The sequence below is a fragment of the Battus philenor genome, unplaced genomic scaffold, assembly GCF_028537555.1.
Source record: "Battus philenor isolate CCGP_79_NKW_IND1 unplaced genomic scaffold, ilBatPhil1.0.hap1 SCAF_5, whole genome shotgun sequence".
Lineage (NCBI taxonomy): Eukaryota > Metazoa > Arthropoda > Insecta > Lepidoptera > Papilionidae > Battus > Battus philenor.
In genome coordinates this window covers 12,139,109-12,165,871 of record NW_027181715.1, presented here as the reverse complement: position 1 = coordinate 12,165,871, position 26,763 = coordinate 12,139,109, and the positions used below count along the sequence as shown (strand labels likewise).

The 26,763-nt window shown below is 31.2% G+C and overlaps 1 protein-coding gene and 2 non-coding genes across 4 annotated transcripts; 1 reads left to right on the top strand and 2 right to left on the bottom strand.

Moving 5' to 3' along the window:
* The first annotated feature begins 1,466 nt into the window (after positions 1-1,466).
* On the top strand, positions 1,467-26,362 carry LOC137929789 (uncharacterized). 2 transcript variants are annotated; one of them, XM_068772895.1, is made up of 8 exons: positions 1,467-1,542; positions 21,600-21,708; positions 22,061-22,357; positions 22,975-23,181; positions 23,639-23,893; positions 24,927-25,010; positions 25,374-25,459; positions 26,201-26,362. In XM_068772895.1, exons 2-8 carry the CDS (start codon positions 21,607-21,609, stop codon positions 26,325-26,327), a joined length of 1,158 nt encoding a protein of 385 aa, XP_068628996.1. In that variant the 5' UTR covers positions 1,467-1,542; positions 21,600-21,606; the 3' UTR covers positions 26,328-26,362. The 2 variants fall into 2 exon arrangements, with proteins under 2 accessions (XP_068628996.1, XP_068628995.1); XM_068772894.1 differs by having other exon boundaries at positions 26,189-26,362.
* On the bottom strand, positions 21,822-21,903 carry TRNAS-AGA (transfer RNA serine (anticodon AGA)). The gene has a single exon. It is a non-coding gene; the product is annotated as a tRNA-Ser (tRNA).
* On the bottom strand, positions 22,419-22,490 carry TRNAT-CGU (transfer RNA threonine (anticodon CGU)). Its single transcript has one exon. It is a non-coding gene; the product is annotated as a tRNA-Thr (tRNA).
* Positions 26,363-26,763: the final 401 nt, after the last annotated feature.

Here is a 26,763-nt window from a genome sequence, read left to right as displayed (position 1 = left end):
AGTTCTACGACTTTCGTTATTTTTAAGCAACAATTTATATAGTCTCTTCCTCTTTCTTTGTGACATGTTTTTATAATTATTAACTTTAATGATTATTATACACAGCTTTATTTATTTCAATGTTTTATCGTTATCATTTTTTTATTTTAAATCAACAAAATAAAACGCTTAAAACGCTATTGTTATCAGTTATTGCTACGTAAAGGCGAGATGTTAGAGGCACGAGTGCGGTGAAACGAGGAGGGCGATTGACTAGACGCAGACGAGTTTTCAGAAATAAAAGATAAAAAAATATAACAGAAGTTGACTAGAATTTAGACGAACCCGTGCACAATGTTACAAATATACTACTTTTTTTTTTCGGCTACTTGATTCCAGAAAACTACTTTCTTTTTACCTTGCTCGCCATTTTTATGTTATTATTTTTACCCCGTTTGTAGTTTTTCCTATGTTGTTTGTGTTTTTATGGTTTCTATCTTCATTGTAGCAGACGCTTTGCACTGTATTTTGTCTTCTAATAATATAACCGATGTGAAATAAGTATTAGTGGCTCCTTACTGTTACAGGCCTACACTAAATAAATAGTCGACCAACAATGAAAGAAGAAACTCATCTCATGAATTTGATGAAACAGAAGAATAAAGAAAATGGTCGCAAAACAGAAGAACTTTGTACTAGCTTAAAAAGAATGTGAATGCATAGCTAGTTTGACAACAAAAAGCTTTAAAGCATTACACCTATTTTCAATCACCTATATGTATATGACAAGTAAATTATTTGTAACCGATGTCTCATTGGGTAGTTACATTTTTCTAACGCAACAAATCGTTCGTCAATACTACACTCATACGGTTTCGTAGGTGTATACGTATTTTGACATTAAAATTTATTTTTTATAATAGAATAATAAATAGTTTTTTTGTTAAGACCTAATTCGAATTAACCTATATACAATTATGTCTTAAATATATTACATTAATTTATTTTTCTATATTAGAATGTGATAGGCCAATATCATCTGCACAAAGTTTTGCAAGACACATATAGTAAATATTAATTGATTTTGATACGTATTAATCCAAATTTTGAAAGTACCTTTTCTTACTATGTTCTCTTTACGTTGTTTATTATTTCTGAAACCATCGATTTTCGGATAAGGTTTGACATGTATTGACAGACAACAAAAGAGTTATACGCGTCGTTTATGTTTTGAATTATTGTAACACAAAAACAAATGCAATTCCTTGAACAAATGAGCTTTACATTCAGCACATTGAAGCTTATTCTCTTACCATTCTTTGTGAGTCGAGAAAAAAGAAATTCTTCTCGATGAATTTGATGAAACAGAAGAATATAGAAGTTGTTCGTCAAACAGCAGAGCAGTGTACTCGCAAACCGAGCGAGTATAAAACGAGTACGGTCGAGCGTTTCGCGTGTACTCGCCGGCTCGCTCCCGCAAGGTCAAGTTCGACCGTCCGAGTCATTGCTCCATCCGCGTTGCATAGCTGCGCCTGAGACACCTCTTCCCTCGCCCCAGCCACGGTGAGTTTGTTTCTTTTTGTACATCAAACACAATAAGCACGCATCATTAGCATATTAACTTAATAATGACTAAAATGAGCTATTGAACAATATTATATAAACAATAAACAACCTACAAGACATAAGTATCTAACCAGACACGTCAATTAAGGAAAATATATAAAACCGTGAGAACTCAAAAATATTTGAATAGAGTTATATTTAACAAAATATATTTCTTAAGAAATGTGATCAATCATCTTAGCTTTTGAGCTGTAAAGAACAAAGTTAAGAGACACTTTTTACTTACAAGGTATTGATGTAAGTAATCAAATTAAAACTTCTTTTTAAAAATATAGCAAAAGAAATATACATGGACATAGGTAGTGTAATACTTATTTTATAAACCTTTTTGTTATTTTACGTGTAAAACATAGTTTATTACTTTTAATTTATTTATTCAGAAAGTTTGAATTAAATATGTTACGTTTAATCGACATCGATAACGAATAAAAATTCTGAAGCACCTGCTTATTATGTATAGCATTCACAATATTTATGATAAACAAAATCTAATAAATAAAAGTAGATTCATAACTTCACCATCTACCATCAAAGACATCGAAACCAGTTCAATTATATTCAGTGACATGGGTAAAATCCTCCTACTGCTACTAGCATAATAACGAACGATTATCAATGATTTATTTATTTAAATGCTATCTTTGACCAGTGCGCTTCGCAAACTTAATTAACATCAACCTTCAAAGCCAATGCAGGTGGAGCTCTATAAAATTATTTCTTAACAAACACCCATTGAACAAAAATAATATTCCAAAGATGTTCCATTTATATATATACATATATATATATATATATATATATATATATATATATATATATATATATAGATCTATCTATCAGTCAGCTATAATAGGTAAAATTAATTAAAATAACATGTTTACGCATATTAATAAAGTATAAAGGGTGATTTGAATTAGGTGTTTTACGTTTAAAAGCTTTTTGCTATCAAATGAGCTACACAATCACCCCTTTAAAAATCCCCCTTAAAAGTTAAATCCTTTTTAAGTGTTGTCACACATAAACCTGATTAAATGACATTTAACCAACATTAAAAGAAATAACAGTAATTATAACGGGAGAAATATGCGAAAGATGCTTTATTTTATTGCATAAAATAATATTAATATCCAAAGTTTTTTTATAAACACTATTAATGACACATTCATTAAGATAATTATTGAAATGACATGATTTACATATATTTGTTTTATTGCTAATTGTTAATTTTTCGTCCATTGGTCCATTGGTCCATTAAGAAAGTGCGTTCTGTAAACAAATATGTAGACTTAGTGCGACGATTGAAATAGCTTAAGGATTTCGAATTTTAAAATTTTTCGATTACCTAAAGATGTTATCTTTACGTTTTATAAATGGTAATGCGATAATTATCCCAATATAAACTTATTATAATTCGTCTGAGTTGAATTGACGGTAGGCAGGGTTTAAGGTTCTAGAGTTAAGACCACGCACTGGCAAGCGTAGTATAGAATATTCGCAAGGTCACCGGAAGATGCTAGATGCAGACCACCTTCAACCGGTCCTTTTAGAAATCTATGACGGAGGGCTATGTCCAGTGGATGTCTCCTTGCTGAAATTATGATTTTGAAAATGCATCTGATGGGAAATGAACTCGCAAACTGCGATTATAAGCCACAATATTTACGTACTAGCCACTCCTAAATTCTTTCATTAATGAGCATTTATTCATTTTGGATATTTAACAAGTTAATTAAAAATGAATATTGAATAAAAATTATGACAAATATTTTACAGAAAAATCAATTGATTTTTACCGCTCCGGCATTTAAAATTTGTATACTAGAATGCAAAATATTTTTGATAACGAAGTTGAATACATTGTTGATTAAAAATAAAAAAATTATTAAAAATGTGTGAATTTAACTTAAGAAAGCGACATTAATTTCCGGTCTCCCTAACAGAATACGCAAAATTTAAATCAAAATATATAAATAAAATAAACAAATATAAAGTAATATAAATAACTATGATTTGTATACGCCGTAATTTTGAAAATGATTAAAAAAATTAGATTCGTTTATTCATATGTTATCCACTTAGAATTTCTATAGTGGTCACTTAGGTCGTACTCAAGTCATCATAATAGAAATCCTAAATCCCACACTAGAATAGCCCAATTCGATAGAAGCCAGAATCAGACTAAGCTCGCCTATAAAGACATTCTTCACCTCAAAGCTTCGTAGTTCCAGACAGTATCTGACCTGAGAAACATCCACAGCTAACTCATATACCTTCAAACTTTAATTATCGTTGTTTTAGCCCATATCTAGCAAGGCATAATTACCCCGTACAAGTAGCCGTAGGACATATAAAGTTCAATATAACAACAATACACTCATAGAGCAGTACTTACAACTGTCAATTGACGGATTTTTAAATTTCTTTTCTAATTTATATTTATCTTATATTTTAGTTTTCTTAAAACGGTCACGTAGTTCGGCATAAACGTAACAAATTGATTAAAAGTTTGTTTTATCTATATGTCAAAAACTTTAAAATGGTATATGAATAGCACAAAGAAAAGCATTTTGTATCTATTTTAAGGGTATACTGTTTTTCTATAATGATTATTTTTAATATCTGGAACCAGTTTATATGAGCTTTATTTTTAACGATTCTGCAATACGTTATATGCTCTGTGAAGGAAGTTATACCGTTAAATAAACAGTTGAACAGATGGTTTAAAAAAAAAAATTACTTATTATTAACAATCGATTACTAAGTGTAATAAAAATATGATTCGAAAAATATAATAAGTAATATTAATAGGTGGATCTGATAGTGTAAAATAAATTGTAAGCTGTTTCGTTACTTTGTAGTAATACTCTTTTATTGAAGCAAGAACCAGGAAAATTAGAAATATAAACGCTTTTATTATACTTCTTTACCACAATAAACTACGAGAAAAACTGTATATAATATAAAATATGCTATAAAATTGTCATCATCGCAAAGATATTGCTTTTTGAATTCTATCTAAGTTTTTTATTATTTATATAGCTGTAAATAGAGATGTCAAAGCGACATAATAGATCTTCCGTCACGAATCGTGATAAAAATCGTTTTTGTATTTCATCATACAATAAAAACGATATTTACACAAGCAAGTTATCTTTGTAATTTTTTTGTTTTTTTTTCTTTCGGAAATAGTACAAAATGTAATTTTCTTCACTCTCTGTGGACGAGCACGCGTTTTGTGAATCTGCGTCCGCTGTAATAGAATTTTTTTGAACAGCTGAATGGCGTACGTGATTGTTGGTCACAAATCAATGATAAGACGAAATGTATGTCGCCGATTCTATGAAAAAATTACTTTTTTAATACGTCACGGCTACCGAAAACACGTTACAGTTCGATTGCTGTGAGTGTGGCAATTTTTATGGTATCTGCGGCGTAATTTTGTGAATTAATACTTAGAGATAATGGTGGCCATGAAAGTTTTGTGCAAATAAAGATGACAGTCATAAAAACCACAAAGATTTCTTTTTTACATCTTTGTTACATTTTCCAATATTATTTTTCCTCATTCATTCATATCTTAAACAACAACTACTTAATAAACTATTACCAATAAAATTATTTTTCTACTTCAAAAATTATTTGTTTATATTTTCTTTATAATGCTTCTTTATGGTACACATATTTTTTTGTATTAATTAACAGTGTTGTTAGTATAAAAAAGAAGTTATTCACTACTTTTCTCGCGAATCCCATTCTTTTACTCTGTAAATATCTGCCTCCTGTTGTAAAGGAAATATTTAAAAAGTAGTATAGAATTGGAAGCTGATCTTAAGTTAATATACAATATGATAATTTACTTAGCGATTTATTTTTATTTAGCTGCTATATAACTAAACCGAATATCGGTGTCTTTTCTGGACTATGAATAATCGATTGAAGCCTGATAAATAAAACGTAACATTTGTTATAATGTTTTTCTTATAAATAATATTGATGATTTTCCTACATGAATAGGCGACATACAACTGGCAATGTGAATATCATGTTTTTTTTTTAAATTTGAGGGCACTAACACTCGGCTTTTTGATATATTTATCATGCAAATGATGCGATGCGATGCAAATCTGGATAAAATTGGATATAAAATTTCATAATTCAAATATACCACTATCTAGTAACAGCCAGAGTTGATTATTATTGCTGTTATATTATCTACGTTAATAAAAATTTATAATTTAATTCTTCAACCTGACGTCATGTACAGTTACAACACTGCTGTGCAGCATATATACATATGAAAAATATTTAAATGAATTAATTTTTATGAATGTATATATTAGGGGAACAGGAAAGTAATGTCGTTTCTTTCGACATATTTTACAGAAAACCTGATTGATTTTTACCGCTCCAGCATTGAAAATTTACACAAGAGGGCAAAAGGTTGTTGATAACGAAGGTGAATATATTGTTGATCAGAAATAAAAACTTGTTTAAAATGTAGTCGGGTGAATTTAGCTTAAGAAAACGACATTACTTTCCGGTCTCCCTAATATATACACTGTCGCTGGTAATATTATTCTGGCATTTTTGTATTTTATGTCATGATAATTGTATTAAAATTTGTCTTAAATTTAACACCGCGAGTTCAAACTGTTCTCCGTTAATGCACTGTGGTATCGACAAGATAGCAATGACCGTGACAGACAATACCAGTAAAAAGGGTTTCGAAAGACCAGACGAGATATCAGTGTGAGCAAGAAAAGGACCAATATTTAGCCACTTCCGCACATGCAGTGGTAGTCGTGCAATGAAATGCACCGCCCGCCAGCCCGCTGATAAATGCGTATGCGGCAAACAATGCGAATCACACAACCGCCACCACCAAATTACTCAACACGTGTTTCACCCCTCCACGGGGCATCTTCAGGAGTTATGTTAGATTAGTGCCAAACACAGAGTCAAATCTCTACGCATTTATCAGCGGGCTGGCGGGCGGTGCATTTCATTGCACGACTACCACTGCATGTGCGGAAGTGGCTAAATATTTGTCCTTTTCTTGCTTAGGGTGGACTTCTGCGAGGTAACGCTTGATTCCATTAAATATTTGAGATATCAGTGTATTTACTGCTTCTCATTTTATTCTCTACACGATTTGTGTACGACAGGTCGAACTGCACGACTTATCAGAGGCCGATCACGTACAGGCCCTATTTTAGAAATGCGAACGTCCATCGAAAATAATAACCATAAAAGCTAGTATACTGTTATTTGTAAACGCACGATATATCACGCTAATTGCTTTTAACAACTCGTTTTTTTTTTACGTAATCACAAATTGTGACGGTCATCGCACTCGTAAGTAATGTTATTCAATTATATTCAAATTGAACAAAGATACAAGATAAAGTTAACTCATATATGATTTTAAGGTGTACTGAACACGGATAGTCATAAAGCGTAGAGGGTTTTATAACTGTTTAACAATAAAGAACTTTATTTACATAGCAAAGAGTATATATCGCATTGAAATTGATTTACATATTGCGTGTGTAACACCAATAGACGTAACTTTAAAGTTCATCGTATCATGTCACACTTGTTAGGCAGTGGATATTTATAATCTGTAAGTCTAAAACACAAGGATATTTATTATAAGACAGACAAATAAACTTTGAATGATCTTTTTTTATTTATTTGCATATATGGTACACACTAGATACAGCCAAAGAACAATATCAAAAAGTTTCTTTTACAATAAATATGTGATCTAATACTTATATAGCATAATATAGTATAAAGAATTAAAATCTATTTAATTCTTTATACTTGTAAAATAATATCTCGTATTTTTCCTATATTATGCTTTATACATACTAGTCTCCTATTAATTTTTTATGCCTTTACGCATTATTACTATATTATCTTCTTTAATAAAGTTTTTTATTTTGCATACCACAGATAATCAAATAAACTTTTAGTTAGGCAACTTTCAACAATTATATGTAATTTTTTTAATGAATGCCAATTAGATATTACGTTTTCACTCGTTTGTTTCATTTATACCTGGTATTTGATTAATGTGGTCGTAATATCTCAAGAGGTGATAAATGCAGGCCCATTATACATTTTTGGATAAACATAATTGTTGAGCGCTTGTTATAACGATCAGAAGTTCCAAATTTATTTATTTTTGATTTTAATAATGCAATCTTGTTATATATGACGTTGTAACACATCAACATAAGAACGGTAGAAAATACATTTATTCTGTGATAAGTGATGAAAAGAATCTGAAGTAAGTTAATTATTATTTTTGTGAAAGTGGACACAAAAAAGTCCCGTCTGAGTTCCTTGTGGGCTTTCCTCTGTTCAGGGCGCATTAGAATCCTCATAGTTTTAAATTAAAGGATGCCATTAACGGGAAGATCATTCTAATTCTAGTTTAATGCTATTGACGGACGACGTTATTAAGGTAGTCGGAAAACGCTGATGCACGCCGCTTTCAACTAGTCTTTATTGGAAATCTATTGAGGAGTCCTATGTCCAGCTGTGGACGTCATACAATCGAAACAATGGGCGTTATGCCCAAAAAATTATTCAGAGTTCGAGACCTTCTTTTGAGGTATCTATTTAAAAGACAAGGATATTAGACTCAGAGTTTAAGTTCAAACAGACTGGACATTAGAAAATGTATAAACAAATTCAAATCTAACAAAATACAAATCACTTTTTTTTCTATTTTTTTTTCAGATTAGCATTACCCTAAAAAATCCTATTTTAAAGTTAACACTATATCAGTATGCATAATCTGGAATTCTTGTTGTTTTTTTTTTTAAATAGCAATAATAATAAATTAAAAAAAAGATGATACTACAATGCGACACTATTTACTTAAAATTTATACAACATTGAGATCGCATTTGTACATGATATAAGTTCAAGAAACATAAATAAATTAATATATTCAACTATGTTCAATATGTAGAAGAAAAAAGAGTTTCCTTCATTTATTTTCTATAACGAGATTACGACTTATTTTTAGGTCACTCTGTATACCATCGACAAACACATCTTTTTTATTAAAACCTTTTTTCGTTGTTATTCACAGGCAAAGGTCAACGATCTCTTGATAACCGTCAAGTCTCAATATCCAGTTACGTCCGTCATTGAGTAATTTATTCGTTGTCAAAACCATCAACGTACGGACATAAGTGCACCTTCATACAACATACATCAAAGTTAGAGATGAAGGCTAAAACATTTATAATTATACTGTCATAATTAGTTTAAAATTTTTCCCTAAACTAACTTAAAATTTTGTGATAAAAATTTGCTCTTTTTTACATTTCTCAAACCGCCATATATTGCTTTGTTCAAAAACCATACTTGATACGTTTTGATTAAAAGGTTTATCTCTTTCTCATATTTATTGTTTATAATTTATTCCTGGAGAGGAGAAGTTTTTTTTAAAAAAAGTGAAATAATACAATAATCGCGTGAAGCAATATTATATACACTTCTCATTTCCCATGCAAATCGTTGAGTGAATTATAACAACTGTTTATAGCTGTGTTAAATATTGGACACCAATCAAAACGTAAAAGTAATGGTTTACCTTTAGTTTTGTAGTGTACAAAAAAGTATATTTTTTTATTTAACTATTTTTTATTTATTATTAAGATATTTTATAAATGTCTGATTTATTCATTTATTTGTTTTTGTCAAGCCAGTAACTTACGACAGAACGAAATCTATCAGAGTAACTTGTTTATTTATAGAAATATTTAATACAGATACTATATTTAATACCCGCTTAATACAGACTTAATCATCAACTTCAATTAATTAATTACCAATGTTTCGCATTAGAAATTAACCCATGACTGATTATAAAGTTCGCTACATCAAATTCTATATGAGAAATTGTTGCACGATCTATTACTACGTTAATTGAAAATTATGTCTCTTGTCATCACGCTATGTTGTCCAAAATAATGTACATAAATAAATATTCAAATTATATACGAAAGATATTTTACTATGTATGTAGTCCTTTATATTCATAGAATAAACTATTCTCTATTTTAATCTAGTTTAAATATTTTTTGCTATATTTAAAAATAAGTAGTACTAGTAATTTAAAATGTTACATGTCGTGATTGAAACGAGATACGAGTGCGATTTCTTTTTTTTTTTAATTGAGATAACAACTTACTCGCTATACTACATCACAACGATTAAAAAAAACTCGCTTGAAACTGGTCTTCGAGTCGCCGGAAGAGCCACTCTGCAATTATCATACAAGCCTTTTTGCCTAACGTCTTCTAATTCTATTCAACCGATACAAATCCAACTGTGGTTACGTTTGACGGCTTACCGTTACCCCAATGCGTTAGCAAAGTCTTAGCATTCCAAACACCATAGAGTATTTAATAAACCTCTCCATTAAATTAGTTATGAAATTCTCGCCCGGGATCATTGTTTAACTGACTGGTTATAAAGACTTTAAAAACTTTAAAAAAGTGACCTACAAGACTTCGTTCAAGAATTAAATCGACTTTTATTATTTCCTTTTTTAATTTTTTTTTCCGAAACGATAAATTTTATAATTATAATCAAATACCGTAATACATATGAGTATAAATTTATTAAGATAATTAATATGTACTTATGAATAAAGTACATAATCGCGAGGAAGTTTTTAAATCAATTTTTAGATTAGATAAATGGAAATAAATTTGTTTTTATAAGGGATAATATTTCAAAAAACGATACCAAATTTGATGATCGATATACACACCATAATTGGTTATAGACGTAAGAGTTCGAAGATGTAAATGGATTACTCTTCTTTTTTTCAGCCCAGTCCACCTAGTGGAGACTCTTCCCACTCATTACTAGTTTGCTGTCAGATTACATATGGTACACCCTATCTAAAAATCATTGGTTTGAAAAATAATAAATGACGCAATGATAATAAAGTAAAAAAGTAGTTTTCAAAATTAGGATTACTCTATATTAAAATTAATTATGATTTACTATCTGTCACTTCAGATTCTGTACTGCCAGAAGTGAATGAAGCATTCTTTTAAAAAAAATAATCAATTTTACATATTTCAAAGAGATGATTTTATTTATATTTTATACGGATAATTGGAAATAGATTAAAAAGCTTTAAAACTTTTTGCTGATAAGTGTGCTATGCATTCACCCTAAAAGCTTTTATACCTGTAACCAAACGCCTTGTATTTATATATGTACATGTGACACCCTGGCCACCGAGAATGGCTTTATTACTTTTTTTATCAATACTATCGACATTTTGTATTGGTTCAAAGAGTATTTTGTTTCCTTTTATCTGTGAAAACCTATAGTAGGTTTATTTAAATTACTTAAATACACATGTCCCGCATTAGGTCTACTAAGATCGGATAGTCGACTAGGTATAGAATTATCTATTCCTTAAACGGTTAACTTACATGTTGCTATTATACTAACGAGCGCCTTTCTGTGTGAATTGAATGTAATAACATTACATACGTATATTAAGCGAGATGTTATCACATACAGGTATTTGTTAGTGTGTCTGTATTTAGTCTGTTAGCAATTTATTTCTTGTCCATCTTGTTACAAGTAAAGTCGGTTTTACCATTACCGAGCCAATAAGATAGCCATACAAGTATTAATAAAGCATGCATCGAAATTTTGTCTATAAATATAAAGCATTTACCGACATGGCCCAGTATATTGTCAAGTTAAAGCGGTAATGGCTCAGGCTACATAGTGCAGAACCCTGGTCCCTAGGACTCTAAGTCTCTTGAGTGGAGACCACGGACCAGCTAGCAGAACGTAGTAAGTCCTCCCACAGGGTGGATCGACAACCTACTTAAGTCTGTGTTTAGCACTAATCGGTGTAACATAACAGCTGAAGATGCCCCGTGGAGGGGTGAAACACGTGTTGAGTGATTTGGCGGTAGCAGGTATGTAATTCGCATTGTTTGCCACATGCGCATTTATCAGCGGCTTACTTAGGATGGACTTCCGCAAAATAACGCCTGATTCCATTAAATATTTAAAATCAGCATGCCTAGCTGAACAGGCGCGTTTGTACATCAAATCCTAGTTAAGGTCGACGGAAGACGCTGATTGCAGGCGACTTTAAACCGGTCCAATTGGAAATCTCTAGCGGAGGCCTATGCCCAGCATTGGACTTCTGTCGGCTGAAATGATGATCACAATGAATAATTTTTTAATTAATGAAGAGAATATTTATTTTTTATACGGCCTTTAGCAAGTAAAACTATTCAGCTTATCCATTATCTATACAAATGTAATATTAATTGAACAAGAACAGTTAAATATATGTTCAAACTTTGTCAGCAAGACACTATATACCGTTAATACCTTATTAACCCACTTTTAAGTCTATAAATGTAAAAATTGAGCACTTGAGTTATGTTATTATAAAAATACACGAGCATTTTTACACATTTATTTATTACTAAGGATCCCTGCGTAGGATTCACGGCATATAAAAACAATAAAACATTTTTGTAATTTACATTACCACTTCGATAATACGAAATTATACCATACAAATTTAAGTACGGCTAATAAAAATCCGGATAATGTTTGAAATTAATTTGTCACTAATGTATCATATTGTATGTATGTATTACACATAGTAAAAGATTCGAAGACTACTTTTTATTTCACACGCGTATTTATAAACATGATGTAACTATATGCAATGCAATATCATTATCATAATAAGTATTGTTTATAAAATATTCAAACGTGTAGGAGAAAATAGAAACGTATTTATGTATTAGTAGTCGCCAGTGTTTGAGCAAAAATAATTCTAAATCGAAAATGTTAAAACAATTATGGTATCTGTACAAAGGCACAAAATACAAACATTTATTATAAACACACTAATTTGCATAAATACAAAGTCATTGGTTGTGAGCTTTAAAGCCTTTGCATTTCATATCACCCGGTATAAAGTGATCACTATAAAATATGTTATATTGAATTATTTTTTTATTATAATATTACTGGCCAATAACTCCTGGTAGTACAAAGTCGGAAGGGACAGATAGTAAACAAAAATTTTAGTGTCTAGAAATACAAATTAGGAAAACGACTTTTTTATAAATTATCATTACGCGCTTTATTATTTCCGAAACTATTTTTCGTAGAATTTTGGTAAAAATATCTGTTTATACTTATTTATGTACATATACTTTCACTCCTTTTAAACTTATATACGTAAAAAAATATGTAGATTAAAATAATAGAGCATATAAATTCAGAGCTGCAAATGACATTTAACAGCAATATAATAGCTCAATGATTTATATTATTATCTGTGTAGTACTGTTAAGGAAATTATAACGGCTTAGTTGAAAAGGTACAAGCTTTTATTAACTAGATAACATCGAACAAACACAGCATTAACTTCCGCAGCAAAATGAACGTTCGAAGTCAAGACCCAGCGAATGTTACGCTTTGCGCGCGAAGCATAGAAGATAAGGCATGTCCACTTAAGCCGACACTAAAACAAGTTACGCTGGAACAATGTAACGGTCGGTGCAATTTGGCGGCAAAGCTCAGCCGTTCACACGTACATACGTGCCCATATGTCAGGATCTGAATAATACAAGACTTTTGAACTTAGAATTGCAGATTAAAAAGGTATAATATAGTCAGCGTCTAGAAAAGTCGCTGAATGCGACGCAAGACCGATCATCGTGGCGATCTTTGGGGGAAAAGATATGTCAACCGACATGACAATTATGATAACGATACAGACTAAAGCATTTGTTCTTCAATTTCATATTACTAGATGTTGTGTGCCTTATATTTTTTTGTTTCCAAATATCTCTATTTCCCGACTAGACTAGACAACGTTCAGAAAATTATAAAATATTTTCTCATCTAAAAGTGACTTTAAATGAATCTCCTCGACCAATATGTGTTAGTGATTACTTAAGACACTAAAATATAGTCTCTCACTCTGGACTTCATAGGCAAAGTTGCATTTGCGAACAAAAGAACCAATGAGAAAGATACTCACGAGATTTCTCTACTAGATCGAACAGGAACACGAAGATTCGTGGATGAACTAAAATAATCATAAATGTAGTTGGACATCCAAACACAACAAGGTCGTCCGTCCTTGTTGTAAATCTATGGGGGAGGGTTGTGTCCAGAATTGAGCGCCTTAAAGCGTAGATGATGGTGATAATGATTTTGAAGCATTTACGATATAACGTACATAAACTAAGCTCTTATTTAACGAGCGAAAAATTATGACATTCATTTTCAACATTGACTAATTTCAGAGGAGTCAGTAAAAATGGTATGGTTAATGGTACCTACAAAACAGACTTAACATTTTATAAACACTGGCCGAATTTTTAGCCTTTATCTAACAGGAACAACAATTGAAATCTGTAACATGTTTTTAATATAAAAATATATATATATTGTTAATAATTTTTGGCTTCGTCGAAATTGGCGTGACAAAGCCCTGAACACGTTTGGCTTACGCGTTAAAGAATTTCAAATTTAGAATGTAGACATTTAAAAATAACTCAAGAATAGTAACGGCCGTCATTTGTTTGCGATTTGTATTCAGTTACCAGTTATCATCCAACTTGTCCCGACATCATCGACATAAGTTCAGTCACGTTCTTGTACATATATCTTTTCATCATGATTTCTCAGTGAAGCGCTTTCATGGTGAAAAAGTGATATATTAGTTCACAGAGTCATATTATGTTAATGCAGAGGTAGTAATCAAGAAGTGCTTACAACACAAGCTAGCTAATAAACTACATTTATATGGTATATCCCGTTAACTACGATTAATTAAGGGGATGTAATGAATTTAAAAAGTTTAATAACTGATTATCTTTCTAGAATATCTTTCAGAATTCCTATTTTCCTTGGCTACGCCATGACTTGAGGACGACTTTATCGATTTTATTTTTTTATAAGTTTCTACTTTAAGGAAAGTTCTCATGGAAAAATAATTATAAAATAACAGATAAATTTGAATTTTTTTCTCTAAATACAGTAATTAATAAAACTTTGCGTATTTAACAGTTTGCTATGAACTTTGCGCGTTTAAACGTGAAAAGCTAAAAGCTCCTGGCAGTATAGTCTTTCGAGATAGCTAGTTTAATGTAAATTTCTGTTGTGTAATATTCTATTTGGAATAAGGATATTTATTCAAGTGTTATTAACACTCTACCGCCTTAAATTTAATGAAGCTATAAATACAAACGGACACACATCGTTTCCCAGTGACAAAATAAATAAACATTTTTTATAAAAAAAAATCTTATCTTTGCACTGCCTTTTATAATCATAATATAAATGCCTATAGAATACACGGGCAATTAGAAAAAAATCGTGGTTAATATAAACCCGTTTTCCATAAATAGTTATGGCTGCAATTTTAGTCGTTAAAGGTCAATTTAAGTAATCTATGGCAGTTCTCTCATGTATTTATGCGCCATCTTGTTAACGTTCAATGTTTAATGTCAAATTTAAATTCATTGTCTACGCAGCGATAAATATAGTGCGAAAAGTTTTACCACAGATAAAAGTAAAAACGTTTCGGAACCAGATTGAAAAGGCTATTAAAAATTAAAAGGATATCTATATTTAAAAATATTTGTAAACATTTTTTATACTCATACACATAGCTTAATAATACGCTTATCGAGACATGTTTTTCATAGTTTAATTAAGGTGTTATATTTCTTTATTCCTGGGAATTACAAAATTTTTAAATTCAAAGATGTACGGTTCAGAGGAAATACAGAGCGCGACCTGTATTTATAAATGCTAAATAATGAGATTTTAGAAATTCATTGGCATTTTCATATCCTTTCTTAACCTTAATCTTATATCTAAGTTATGTTAATAATAATGACAAAAGGTTACTCTTAAACATCGTAAATAAATACCATCATATAAAAACACGTAATTAACGTCTATGACACGAACGAGTTAAAACTTTTATTTTCAGCAATGACTTACAGAGAGAAAACTTAAATTCATATTATTTCTTTATCGTCTCATATGCGCATTTAGTCAACCGTGTTATTACCTTTAAAATTTAAACTAGAACTGTTTAGTTTTAATCTACATATTTAATTTTAGTACAATAAGTAAATACAAATTGTCAACCATCCTTTGGAAATAATATATCATCATCGTCGTTTTAGCCGCAGGATGTCCACGGCTGAACGTAGGTTTACCGATGACTTTACCAAAGTCATCTGCCTACCTTGGGGATTAATATCCTACGCTGCTTTAGCCGACCCGTGGTCTCCAGAATCTTACAGCTTTACGAATTTAATTTTTATTTCTTGTATTTTTTTATTTACAAAGAAAATTTAAAAAAATACACTCGAACTCATGGCTTCTCACAAGTTGTGTGTAAAAACAAACCGACGCATCTTAATGTCGGCACATTACGCAAGTCGTCAGAGGCAGATGCGAGCTGCGAGCGCCTTAGAGCAAGGCCGCGCGCGGTCACTGACCCCCACCAACAGCGCGCTCTGGTGGTGAATAGCTCATTTCTGGAGGAAATAATGCAATTCATTCTTAGATCACAAACTATACATACATTTACACACAGATCATATATACATTAAATATCGTAATTGTCAGAACATGTTTATTCTGTTAATACATTTTAGAGATTTCTTTGACTGATAATTACGTGAATAAGTGATTAAACAAAGGGATTCAACTTGTTAAACAACTATCTGTGGACTTTAAAACGTCAAACATAAAAAAAAATTAATTTTGCTAAAACTTTTTTACTTTGACTTAAATCCGAGAATCGAAGATACGGATCTTTCTTTTCCCAGCTGCCCTCACTCGATAGCTTTTTATATTATACAATTTTTCTTGAAGTTAAATATAGGTAAAATCTATGTATACATATATGTATGTGTGTATGTATATATTTATATATATATATATATACATACATGTATATGACATATATATATATATATATATATATATATATATATATGTATATAGAGTGACTGGACGCATGGACCATCCAAACTAAGTTGTTGCGAAGCTTTATATTATAGCCCATATTGCTAACCCAAGAGTCCCGACCGACAATATACTTTTAGCAAGTTTAATAACTAAAAGCTGTGATAGTAAGGAGGGAAAGAGATAGAAATCGTAGAATTTAAGTAGAAGAAAGATAGATCATGTGAAGTATGACAGAAGAGCATGGAAATAAAAAAGAAAAGAAAGTGAATGAAAAAAGAAAGTGAGAACCCTTCATCATACTTCTACTATACCGCTGTTAAATAAATAGCCATGGATTTCTGTCAATACAAGCATTCTGTAATAGCGTTACCTACTGAACAGTTATGATGTTTTTGCACACAAAAGTGTTTTAATTAAGGATAGGTTGGTAACTTTATTCTACTTCCAAGGTTCTCTACTCTTTAAATGAATTTAGTATTGCTTTTCAGATCAATTGCTATAATTAATAATTCCACGTACGTACGTAGTTTTTTTGGGTGTTAATAGTCTGTGGCAGATTTATTTTAACAGAACTTTGGCCAATTTTACATTATAATACGTCAAACAAAATGTCTTTAAATACATGCATTGCTAATATATAGAATAATCAAGGTAACAAATGCGATCCTTGATGGTAAAGGATACGACGTAAGGAGGAACACAACATTGACGCCTAAGTATTGAATGTAAGATTACATAAAAAAGCAAAAATCATTACTAGACCCTTTTCACTATATATACATATATACAAAACAATAAATAATATTATTAAAAAAATTATTGATGAAATATTATATCGAAACATTTCATCAATGATTTTTTTTTATCTAATTTTTAATATCTTTCAATATAAGTTATCAAATAAGTAGCATGAATGAATATCAGGCAACTTGTACATATACTTTTATTACATAATAGATCAAAAAAAAGTTCTTTCGCATTTTATGTGAAAATTTGTAATTTATTTTTTCAAAGTATCTTTACGTTTAACTATACTACTACTATAGGTGCCATTTTATTCGGTGACTTTTTTCCATTTTGTAGGTATCGACATGTCGCCGTTGCTGTGGACACTTTGGGACTTATGATAATAAAAAACACGACAAATAGTTTTTGCTGTCGTCTTTTAGTGTTAACTTAACATTGCCTAAATAATCCAAAAAAAACTGAAACATATCTAGTCAATTTTTATTAACTTTTGCTGAGAGGTTAAAATTGTGGTCTATTGTTATTATGATGAAATGTATTTCATCGTAATAATTAAAAACTTTTTTATACAATTAATAGTATTTATATTTAAGACAATATCTCTTACAAATTATTCATTGGCATGTCATAGAATTATACGACATTAACTTTTAAATGTGTTTACGCAGTGTAAGAGGTTCTATATTCAAAATTTTAGTGAGGAGAACATCTGCTCGTAAAAAAGCCAATTTCGCATGCCTCATACCGGTAGATCGAAGTTATTTCGCTGATATGTATAACGGCTTCGCATGATTCCACGAAGTTATTGAACTAAGCTCGCTCGGGATTTATTAATCTAGATCCACGCCCACCGCTCCGCTTGCGCTAACGCCGTATTTCACAGATGATTAAATATAAATGGCCTACTGTAATATCACGCCTGGTTTTAATATTCTTTATTACTCCTTACACTAAGACTAGGTTTAGTGTCGATATACTTTCATTATGTGACGTTTCACATACCTATTTCTTATGTGTGCTATGATTTAAGTATGAATATTTTATTCTTCTGTGTATATTACTGTTATCGTATACAGGTGATTGTTTTTAGTTGTAAAAACATTAAAAGAGTGAATTTATTTGCTGTCAATTATAGTATCCATAAATATAAATCGAATCACAAATAGAAGATAATGTAATTATAAAATAGTAAGAAAAAGCCTATAACCGTGTTTAAAATAATAATTTATGCATGTTTACAGTCACTTAGTTACGCAGGCAAAAAAAATATTTTGGTACTTCGTGGTGTAGTTTTAAAAAATATCACTAGCCTATCAGATGCCTTAAGTAAACACAGAGATATAAATAGGTTTTATAATCTACTACATTTGACGACAATCAGAATTTTAATCTCGCAGCTACTTTAAAACTTAAAAAATCGAGAACTTTTTTCCAGATCTTTTGGAAAAAGCCTGAAAAATAATAAGTATATCAAATATTCAGATTACTACCGCAACACAATAACAGCACCTTTAATGCTATAAGCATGATAACCTGCGTCGTGATATGCTAATGCGCGTTGCCTACTCTACGGACTTCCCATCGCTTCGCTCTATCATCTGCCTCCGTTCACGGGGAATTACCAATGCGACTGACGCAGTTACGCTATAACAAAAACACTAAAGTACCAACGTTATTATTGCGGTCCGTAAAATCATACGCCACGTCTCTCATGGCATTTACGCTAATCTTTGGTACTATGCTATCTTCGCAAACACGTAACGGTACTCGCGGGGTCACTGTATATGCGAATTTTATTTACTCATTAACCTAATAAAGACCGGAATAATTTAAGTGGCTTATCTTAACTTAGTGAGAACGTCTGTAATGGCGAACGCCTTGATAAGTACCATCGTAAATGATATATGTATATGCATTTTTTAAAATTTTATTAAGTACTAATTGTGTAAATCTTTAAATATTTTTTTTAGGTTTATTCATGTTATTATCTACTTAAGGTCATTTAGAACGATCGTCGGAAGACGCTGGATGTAGTCGGCTGCCAACCGTTTCCAATTGGAAAGTAAATAAAGCTTCGGAATGAGTTACTCTACTACTGTAGTAACAATGTAATAGTGACCACATAAAAACCGGTCTCTGTTTGTTATAGGATCTTCTCAGATTTAATCGCTAGGAACCCTCGTAGCTTTAAGTTGAAAGATGCCATCACTAGGAATTCAATATAATTCTAATTTAAATCAATTGAATCATCAAATATTTTAAAAGAAATGCTGATCTGCTGAGAAGAATCAGTTAGAAACTCAACAGTTGCTCATTAATGAAATTTAACAATGTTTTATTTATATATTATAATATCAATCCCGTAAATGAGTTGACAAACCAAGTACTACAATTCTATCAAGCGACTCTTACTTTTTTATGTAAATATTCAAATTTTGGCGCATAAACATTATGTTCCTAAATATGTACGGAGGAGCAGCCATTAGAATACGAGTTTCTTTAATTATTAAATATATATGGAGGAGGAGTCGTTAGAATACGAATTTATTAATTTATTATTAAACTAGGATAATATCAATTAGTGAATAAACGTTTATATTCGTTTATACAGGACTACTCACAGTAATATTTTGTACGTAATACTGATTTCAAAAAAATATCTTATTTAACATTAGCAGTATACTTACGTGAATTTATTCAATACTTTTATAGATACGCTTATTATACCTCATCCGCCTGTTCGATGCAAATCAATAAATAAAACGTGTCCACAACTACTAGATGCAACCTGTCTTAGGTTAGCTTCTATTTTTAGTTGTTAAGTTTACACAAAGTGGATTCACTTCTGAGAAAGCGATCGAAAGAACAACTTGTTTGAACACCTGCTTGAAAAATTGTAAAACAGAAGTACAACGATTCTTAAATTTATCGAAGACAATAAATTCTAACGACAGTGAATATACATTACCAAACACAAAAACTTTTCAGTTAACAATGTATAATTTGGATGAAAAATTTTATAACCTATTATACTTTTACGGCGTATTCTTCACTATTAAGGAACGTGACACTTTTTTGAAAGTTTGCGGCATATGATGCTACCCCATCTGTGCCGAACATCGTGTTTTGTTTATTCCTTCGGCTACTATGGTATCGAAAGTGATTTGGACCTGATTTGAACAGCGCATGGGGCTGCCGTCCAATAACCTATTATTTTGTATCACTAAAACTTTTACTACGCTATCACGAATGCTATAGCGTTTCTACAATTAAATTCATCATCACCAATTTATTATTTAGCCGTTCGTCATGCCAGACATAAGCCTCCCAATATATTTCCAATAAGATTGATAGAATGCGGTCCGCATCCAACGTCTCCCAACCTTAATAAGGACGGACGCAAGCCACTTGCCAGTTGTCTTAACTCCAGAACCTAAAAGCTACAGAAGCCATTTGTTCGCAACTAAATTAATTATCATCGGATCATCCGACGTCCACGGCTGTACACAGGCTTCCTCTTTGGTTTTTCAATGAAACTATATTATGTTTAACAATTTTTGATTAACATTACTACTTGACAATTAATTATAGGTTTTAAGTAAATACATTCACGTTAAAAAATATTTCGTTAATTACTAAAAATGATTTTTCGGATCGGTTCTGTAAATTAAACAAAACTATATATATAACTATAAATAATTTTTCGCTAATTCAGCGAAGACCGGTAACCAAAAATGAAATAAAAAATTAATAACAATTTATTAAATAATAACTGGTTCGTATTAAAGAATATGATTTTTAAGTAATTATAGTATAATTGATATAAAAGTTGACAGCAAAATATTGTTTATTTTAAAAGACGTAATCAATTTGTACTATATTTTATTTTTACATTTAACTGCTATTGCAGCATTTAAATACAGATAAAAAATTCAAAGCGATTTGTCTAATGACAGTACTTTTTCTTAAATATTTATCATGGAGAATGAAAATGTTTGTAACTAAGTTTAAAAAAACAGAATTTGTATAAACAGTGAAAGCGTCTATTCTTATCTCGTTTTATGATAAAATATATCTTTAATTCCTATTAACTTATGGATTATCTATAGACTATTTATCTATTTAACGACGAATAATTTGTAACCACAAAAGTTTCCAAAACATCATAATGTTATTTTTAATGAACACTAAAAGATTTTTCTTCTTTTTAGATCCAAAATGTTACGGACATCGCTTTTTGTAATTTGCCTGTTCGGTGTTTCTGCCCAAGCTCTTGGCAGCAGTGACGATAAATTTATTAAAAAGTATGCTATGATGAAGGTAAGTGCATATTTGACTATAAATAAATCATGTAAAATATATGTAAATTTAAATTAAAAAAAATTTTGGCCTTTTAAAATGATATAAAAATTAAAAAAAAGAGTTATTTACTTCGCAGTCGGTAGGATTCGAACCTACGCTCCCAGAGGGAATCTGATTTCTAGTCAGACGCCTTAACCGCTCGGCCACGACTGCTTGAGTGTTATACATGGAAATTAGAAACTACATTCAAATCCTTCACTTAAAATGAAAAAGTTTTTAACTTATTCCTAATTAAAAAGATATAGAAAATATGAATATAAGATAATAATAAATATCATATTAAATAAATAACAATAAAAACTTTGTCCAGATTTATGAAAGCTGTTTTGGACCTGAAGTTGTTAAACAAATAAGAGAAGAGATGAAAGAGGCGTACGCTAAATGCTCTTCACCGCCATCTTTTGAAGAAGGGCCGAACTCACCGCAAATGCCGTCCGTGTTACTCGGGAAATTGCCGCCCGGTTTCTCCATAGATCCGAGTACGCAAACCATCACTAAGCCGACAGATGGCGCTATACATAATCAAGAAAATGATTTGCCCAACATAGATATGAAACCACAAAAACCGACACCAATTAACGGAGTTTTGTCATTTAGACCTCTTTCGGTAATTATTAAATTAGGTTACTTATTTTAAAATTGTGATGTAATAAAAAATAAGCTAATGATGCCTCCTGTGAGGATTGAACTCACGACCCCTGGTTTACGAGACCAGTGCTCTACCACTGAGCTAAAGAGGCGATGCAAGGATGTCTCAAAATGAAGTTAAATTTCTTAAAATTTATTATTTAATGTTTATATAATAATAATTTAATGATTTATAATATATTTACTTAACGTATACAATATAAGAACCACATAAAATCAGCTTTTGTTCATTACTAGGTATTGGGACAATCTTCGTATTGCAAAAAAAAAATGACCTGTCACAACCTAATTAAAAAAAACTGTTTCAGAATGATCACTTCATTTATTGATTTTTTATTTTATGTTTTTTTTTTATATCGTATACTGCGATACAAATAATTATGTGATTATATTTTCATTTTAATGGTTCATGGTACGCATAGAGGTAGTGAATTTCTATAAAGCACGGATTAATTTTAAAAATAGAAAAAGAATCTGAATTGTTTTATGATTACCAACATTTAGTAATTAGAGATTTAACGTGAACACTGACATTCTATTTCGTTCAATTTTTATAATTATACTTTTGTGTTATAGCCTAATTTACAACAAGCGGGAATTCCACCGTACATGATGAACCCTCAGTTCCGACCCTTCAATCCAGCGGCACCGTACTTCCCAACGCCGTACAGCGCTCCTGGAATGTTCTATCCGCCTGGTCTTCAGTACAACCCGTACGCATACCCGCAGCAGTTCCAACAAGCTTTCTTCCAACCACCTTACTTCGGAGCCGGTAGGATGTCGGTACGTAACTTATTTTGATATAAAATTATCAAACAATATATGTTTATATACTCATGTTAGGACTATAACTCTTGCGCCGCGCAACAGTGGAAGCATATGTAGCACAGAATAAGCATATCTAAAAACAGGAGGAAATGAAAATAAAAGTAAAACAAGAATTGTAAACACACTATGAAGAGAATAATAAAGTGTAAAAAAATAGAAATAATGTAATAAATTTCAAATCTTGTAAAGCCTTGTCCAAAACCTGATGGGGTGTACGAATTATAAAAAGTAAGTATCGTAACAGCGTTTGGTATATCACAGATATGCGGTTTACTTCACACAACAGTCTTTCATTTCATTTAGAGTAGAGAATCTCTTTCCATTCACTCTCTACACCCTAAGGTCTTTAACTGCGCTTATATCAAAAGCGACTACAGCTATGAGAGGTAACATGACTTCGTTTAATTTCCAGATGGGTCCAAGGCAAATGAAATCATTTGAACCTCAACGAGACCTTGATATACGTGATCGGTTGGAACTGATCTCACGTGGGCCGAGTGCCGGTCGTGTCCGCAACGTTACGTGCGTGATGCAGGAACTCGGTTACATCGACAGCTCCCTGGAACCAAACTACGAACAGATCACCCAGCGCATTAACAACCTCCCTGTCTCTACAGCCTTAAAGAGCGATATTCAAGACGGCTTGCAGTTCTGTCAGAAGTTCTCGGTTTGTATTTCAGTTATATTGTTAAACGTTTTGCTGGTAATTTTAACAAAAGATTTCTCTTGCAATTCGACGAGCTTCACTCTCGTATTCTATTCGGATCTTGGACCCGATAAGTCAACTGAGGACTGACAATTCTGTATTGGACTACGATGAGCGCACCGTCGGACTTCCTAAAGATCGTTAGCAGATGCTCGATGCAGGTCACTTCCAATCCTCCTTGTCTTTGTGGGAGGCCTCTGTCCAACAATGAACGCCCTACGGCTGAAATTATGATGATTGTGATGATTCACTTTAACCACGTGTTGCGACGTTGCTCGTTTCAGCTCTGGGGATGGGATACATTCTCGTTCAGCATCAACGTCTTAGGCATTCAAGGCCTGAAATATTGAACGGTCATTTGGAACCAGACTTTTCGTAGTAATATTCCGGCATATATGAATCCATAGGTGATATATTCCTTTTTAAATTAATTAGGGACACGTCCGTACCTTCTAAAGGATTTACTTCAACTGACCATTGTAAACACGGAGGACGTTCACCAAGCTATATTGTGACCGTGTAGTAGATAAAGATCGATACTATAGTACCTAGCATTTGATTTAGTGACGTGCTGGAGTCTTTAGTCATTTCTCGCTTAAGGAAATTGCTTATGCGTAATGCCTTTTGGTCTTCTTTTAAAATCTAACTTCACCTTGTAAACATTGGTTATAGTAGAAATAATCGTAATGTAAACTGAGATTCCCATAAATCGATGACAACACGGAATTTGGTGATAGAGATACTGCCATTAAAAAATCTAGATCTCGTTTTTTATATTTTTTCCAATCAAAAAGTAATTTAATGTAATTCAGCCTGTCATGTTTTTTCTATTACTTCTGCTACTATAAACTATTGTTCCATTACATTTTTTTAAATGTATTTTTGCCTGTCCTGTAACCTATGTTCGATCTGAAATTGATTTCTGGGAAAAGCCTGTATTAATTACAATTAATTATAAGCAAGAAAAAAAACTAAAATTGTATACATATTCCAGCAATGCGTACCGGAAATAAAACGCGACATGGCGCCTCTTTCTCAAGAGCTCATCAAACCCATGTTCTTCTTCCGATGCTACAAGGTAAGAATTAAACTATAATCTATAAAAGATGATTTGGTATAGATGTATCTTTGAATATATTGCACATTTGCGGTTACATAATGTATCGTACACCCTATCCAAAAATCAATGATTTCAAAAATAATCAATAACGTAATGACAATATAATTATAAGAAAAAGCGTTTCCATTATTTGTATTACTAACATATTTAAATTAATTATTGTTTACTATTCGTCCCTGCAGAATTTTTACTGACAGAAGTTATTCACCTGTCTTATTTCAATAGAAAAACTAAATTAATGTAACATCAAAATATATCACACGTACCTACGTATATACGCGTAATATACGCGCGAATTTCTGATACAATTTTTCTGTGCAGCACAAAAAATTAGAAGCCTGCATCATGAAAGATATTCGCGAGAGATTTACTTCAGAAGATGAATTGGATTCCGAAAGCGATTTCAGGTAAGTTTTACTGAAATGTACATTAATTTCATTATGTATTTAAACAAAGAAAGGATTATGGTCATTTCAATACATTCGATGTTTCAGCCCATAGACACTCAAGGCATAGGCCATCTCCAAAAATATCTATCTAAATTAATATATTATAACTCTAGCGGATTCTTGCTCTACGGCTAAAACAATTGCTTCCCAGCCGTTTTTTGTCACTTGGAAATCCATCATACTGTTTCAAGATTTATTCACAATTTTAATACAATAAACAAATTAAAGAAACTTTTTAAATTTACTACGTGATAATTCAGCAAAATTACGTCGTACTTTTTTTTAAAAGATATTGATATTCTGTCGGCTGCTACTCGATACATATTTTAAGCCAAAATTATACTCATATAAAATTATTGACAGACATGCGATAAATACAAGTAATAAAAATAAACTCTTAACACCTAAATTTCGTCTTGTAAAGTCAACAAATCCACCACAACAAATCTCAGACCTTCTCTTTCTTAGTTATGAATCCAAAATTAAAAGTATCTTATTAAATATATCTATAAGGGTTTATTGACTCCTTTACTAACATTAAATATGTTAAAATAATGGATGATTTATAACTTTATGTAAATGGCTTATAGAATAAAGATATTTTAAATTTGAATAGTTGCCTACAAGGGTTACTAATTTTATAAAGCCTGTAGAAAGGTAACAAGTAATCCTTATATTTCCGTCTAGATATCTTTCCAGGTCCGCACGGTCAATCCGCGAAGAGTCAATACCAGATCCGAGATTCGAAGCATTGGATGAAATGGCGGTCTATTTTTATGACTACCTAAGTGGCGGGAACGGAATGGACTACGACCTTTATTTGTAGATAATTTATTTTAGATACATTTCTAGAGTTGAAGCATGAACATCTTTACTCTGTTTTGAATCTGCGGTAATAACAATTTTAGGTTATTCATAAAATTCATAAAACAGAGCATAAATTTTTATATTAGTCAATAATACGTAAACTATTTTTTTATATTAAATAGTGTAATGACTACATGCATCGAAATAAAATATTTACTTTGTGAAAAAATGTTTATATAATACTCAAATATTAATAAGTAAAAAGTGATTTAAAACAAGTAGGCGTTATTCGTAATTTGCTAGATTTATATGGTATCAATTCTTTTCATTGCCACAGATAAAAATAGAATTTTAGTGTGGCAATAAAAAAAATTACCATAGTATTCGTTAGGAGTATTTTAATATTGAATAATAAAAGAACTAAAAACGCCTTATATATATATTAAGTATAATAA

Excerpts from the sequence above, each read along its gene's own strand:
- LOC137929789 (XM_068772894.1), top strand. The coding sequence starts at position 21,607 with ATGTTACGGACATCGCTTTTTGTAATTTGCCTGTTCGGTGTTTCTGCC. Across the intron at positions 23,182-23,638 it reads TCGGAGCCGGTAGGATGTCG|ATGGGTCCAAGGCAAATGAA; the intron begins GTACGTAACTTA and ends TTTAATTTCCAG. Across the intron at positions 25,460-26,188 it reads GATTCCGAAAGCGATTTCAG|ATATCTTTCCAGGTCCGCAC; the intron begins GTAAGTTTTACT and ends ATTTCCGTCTAG.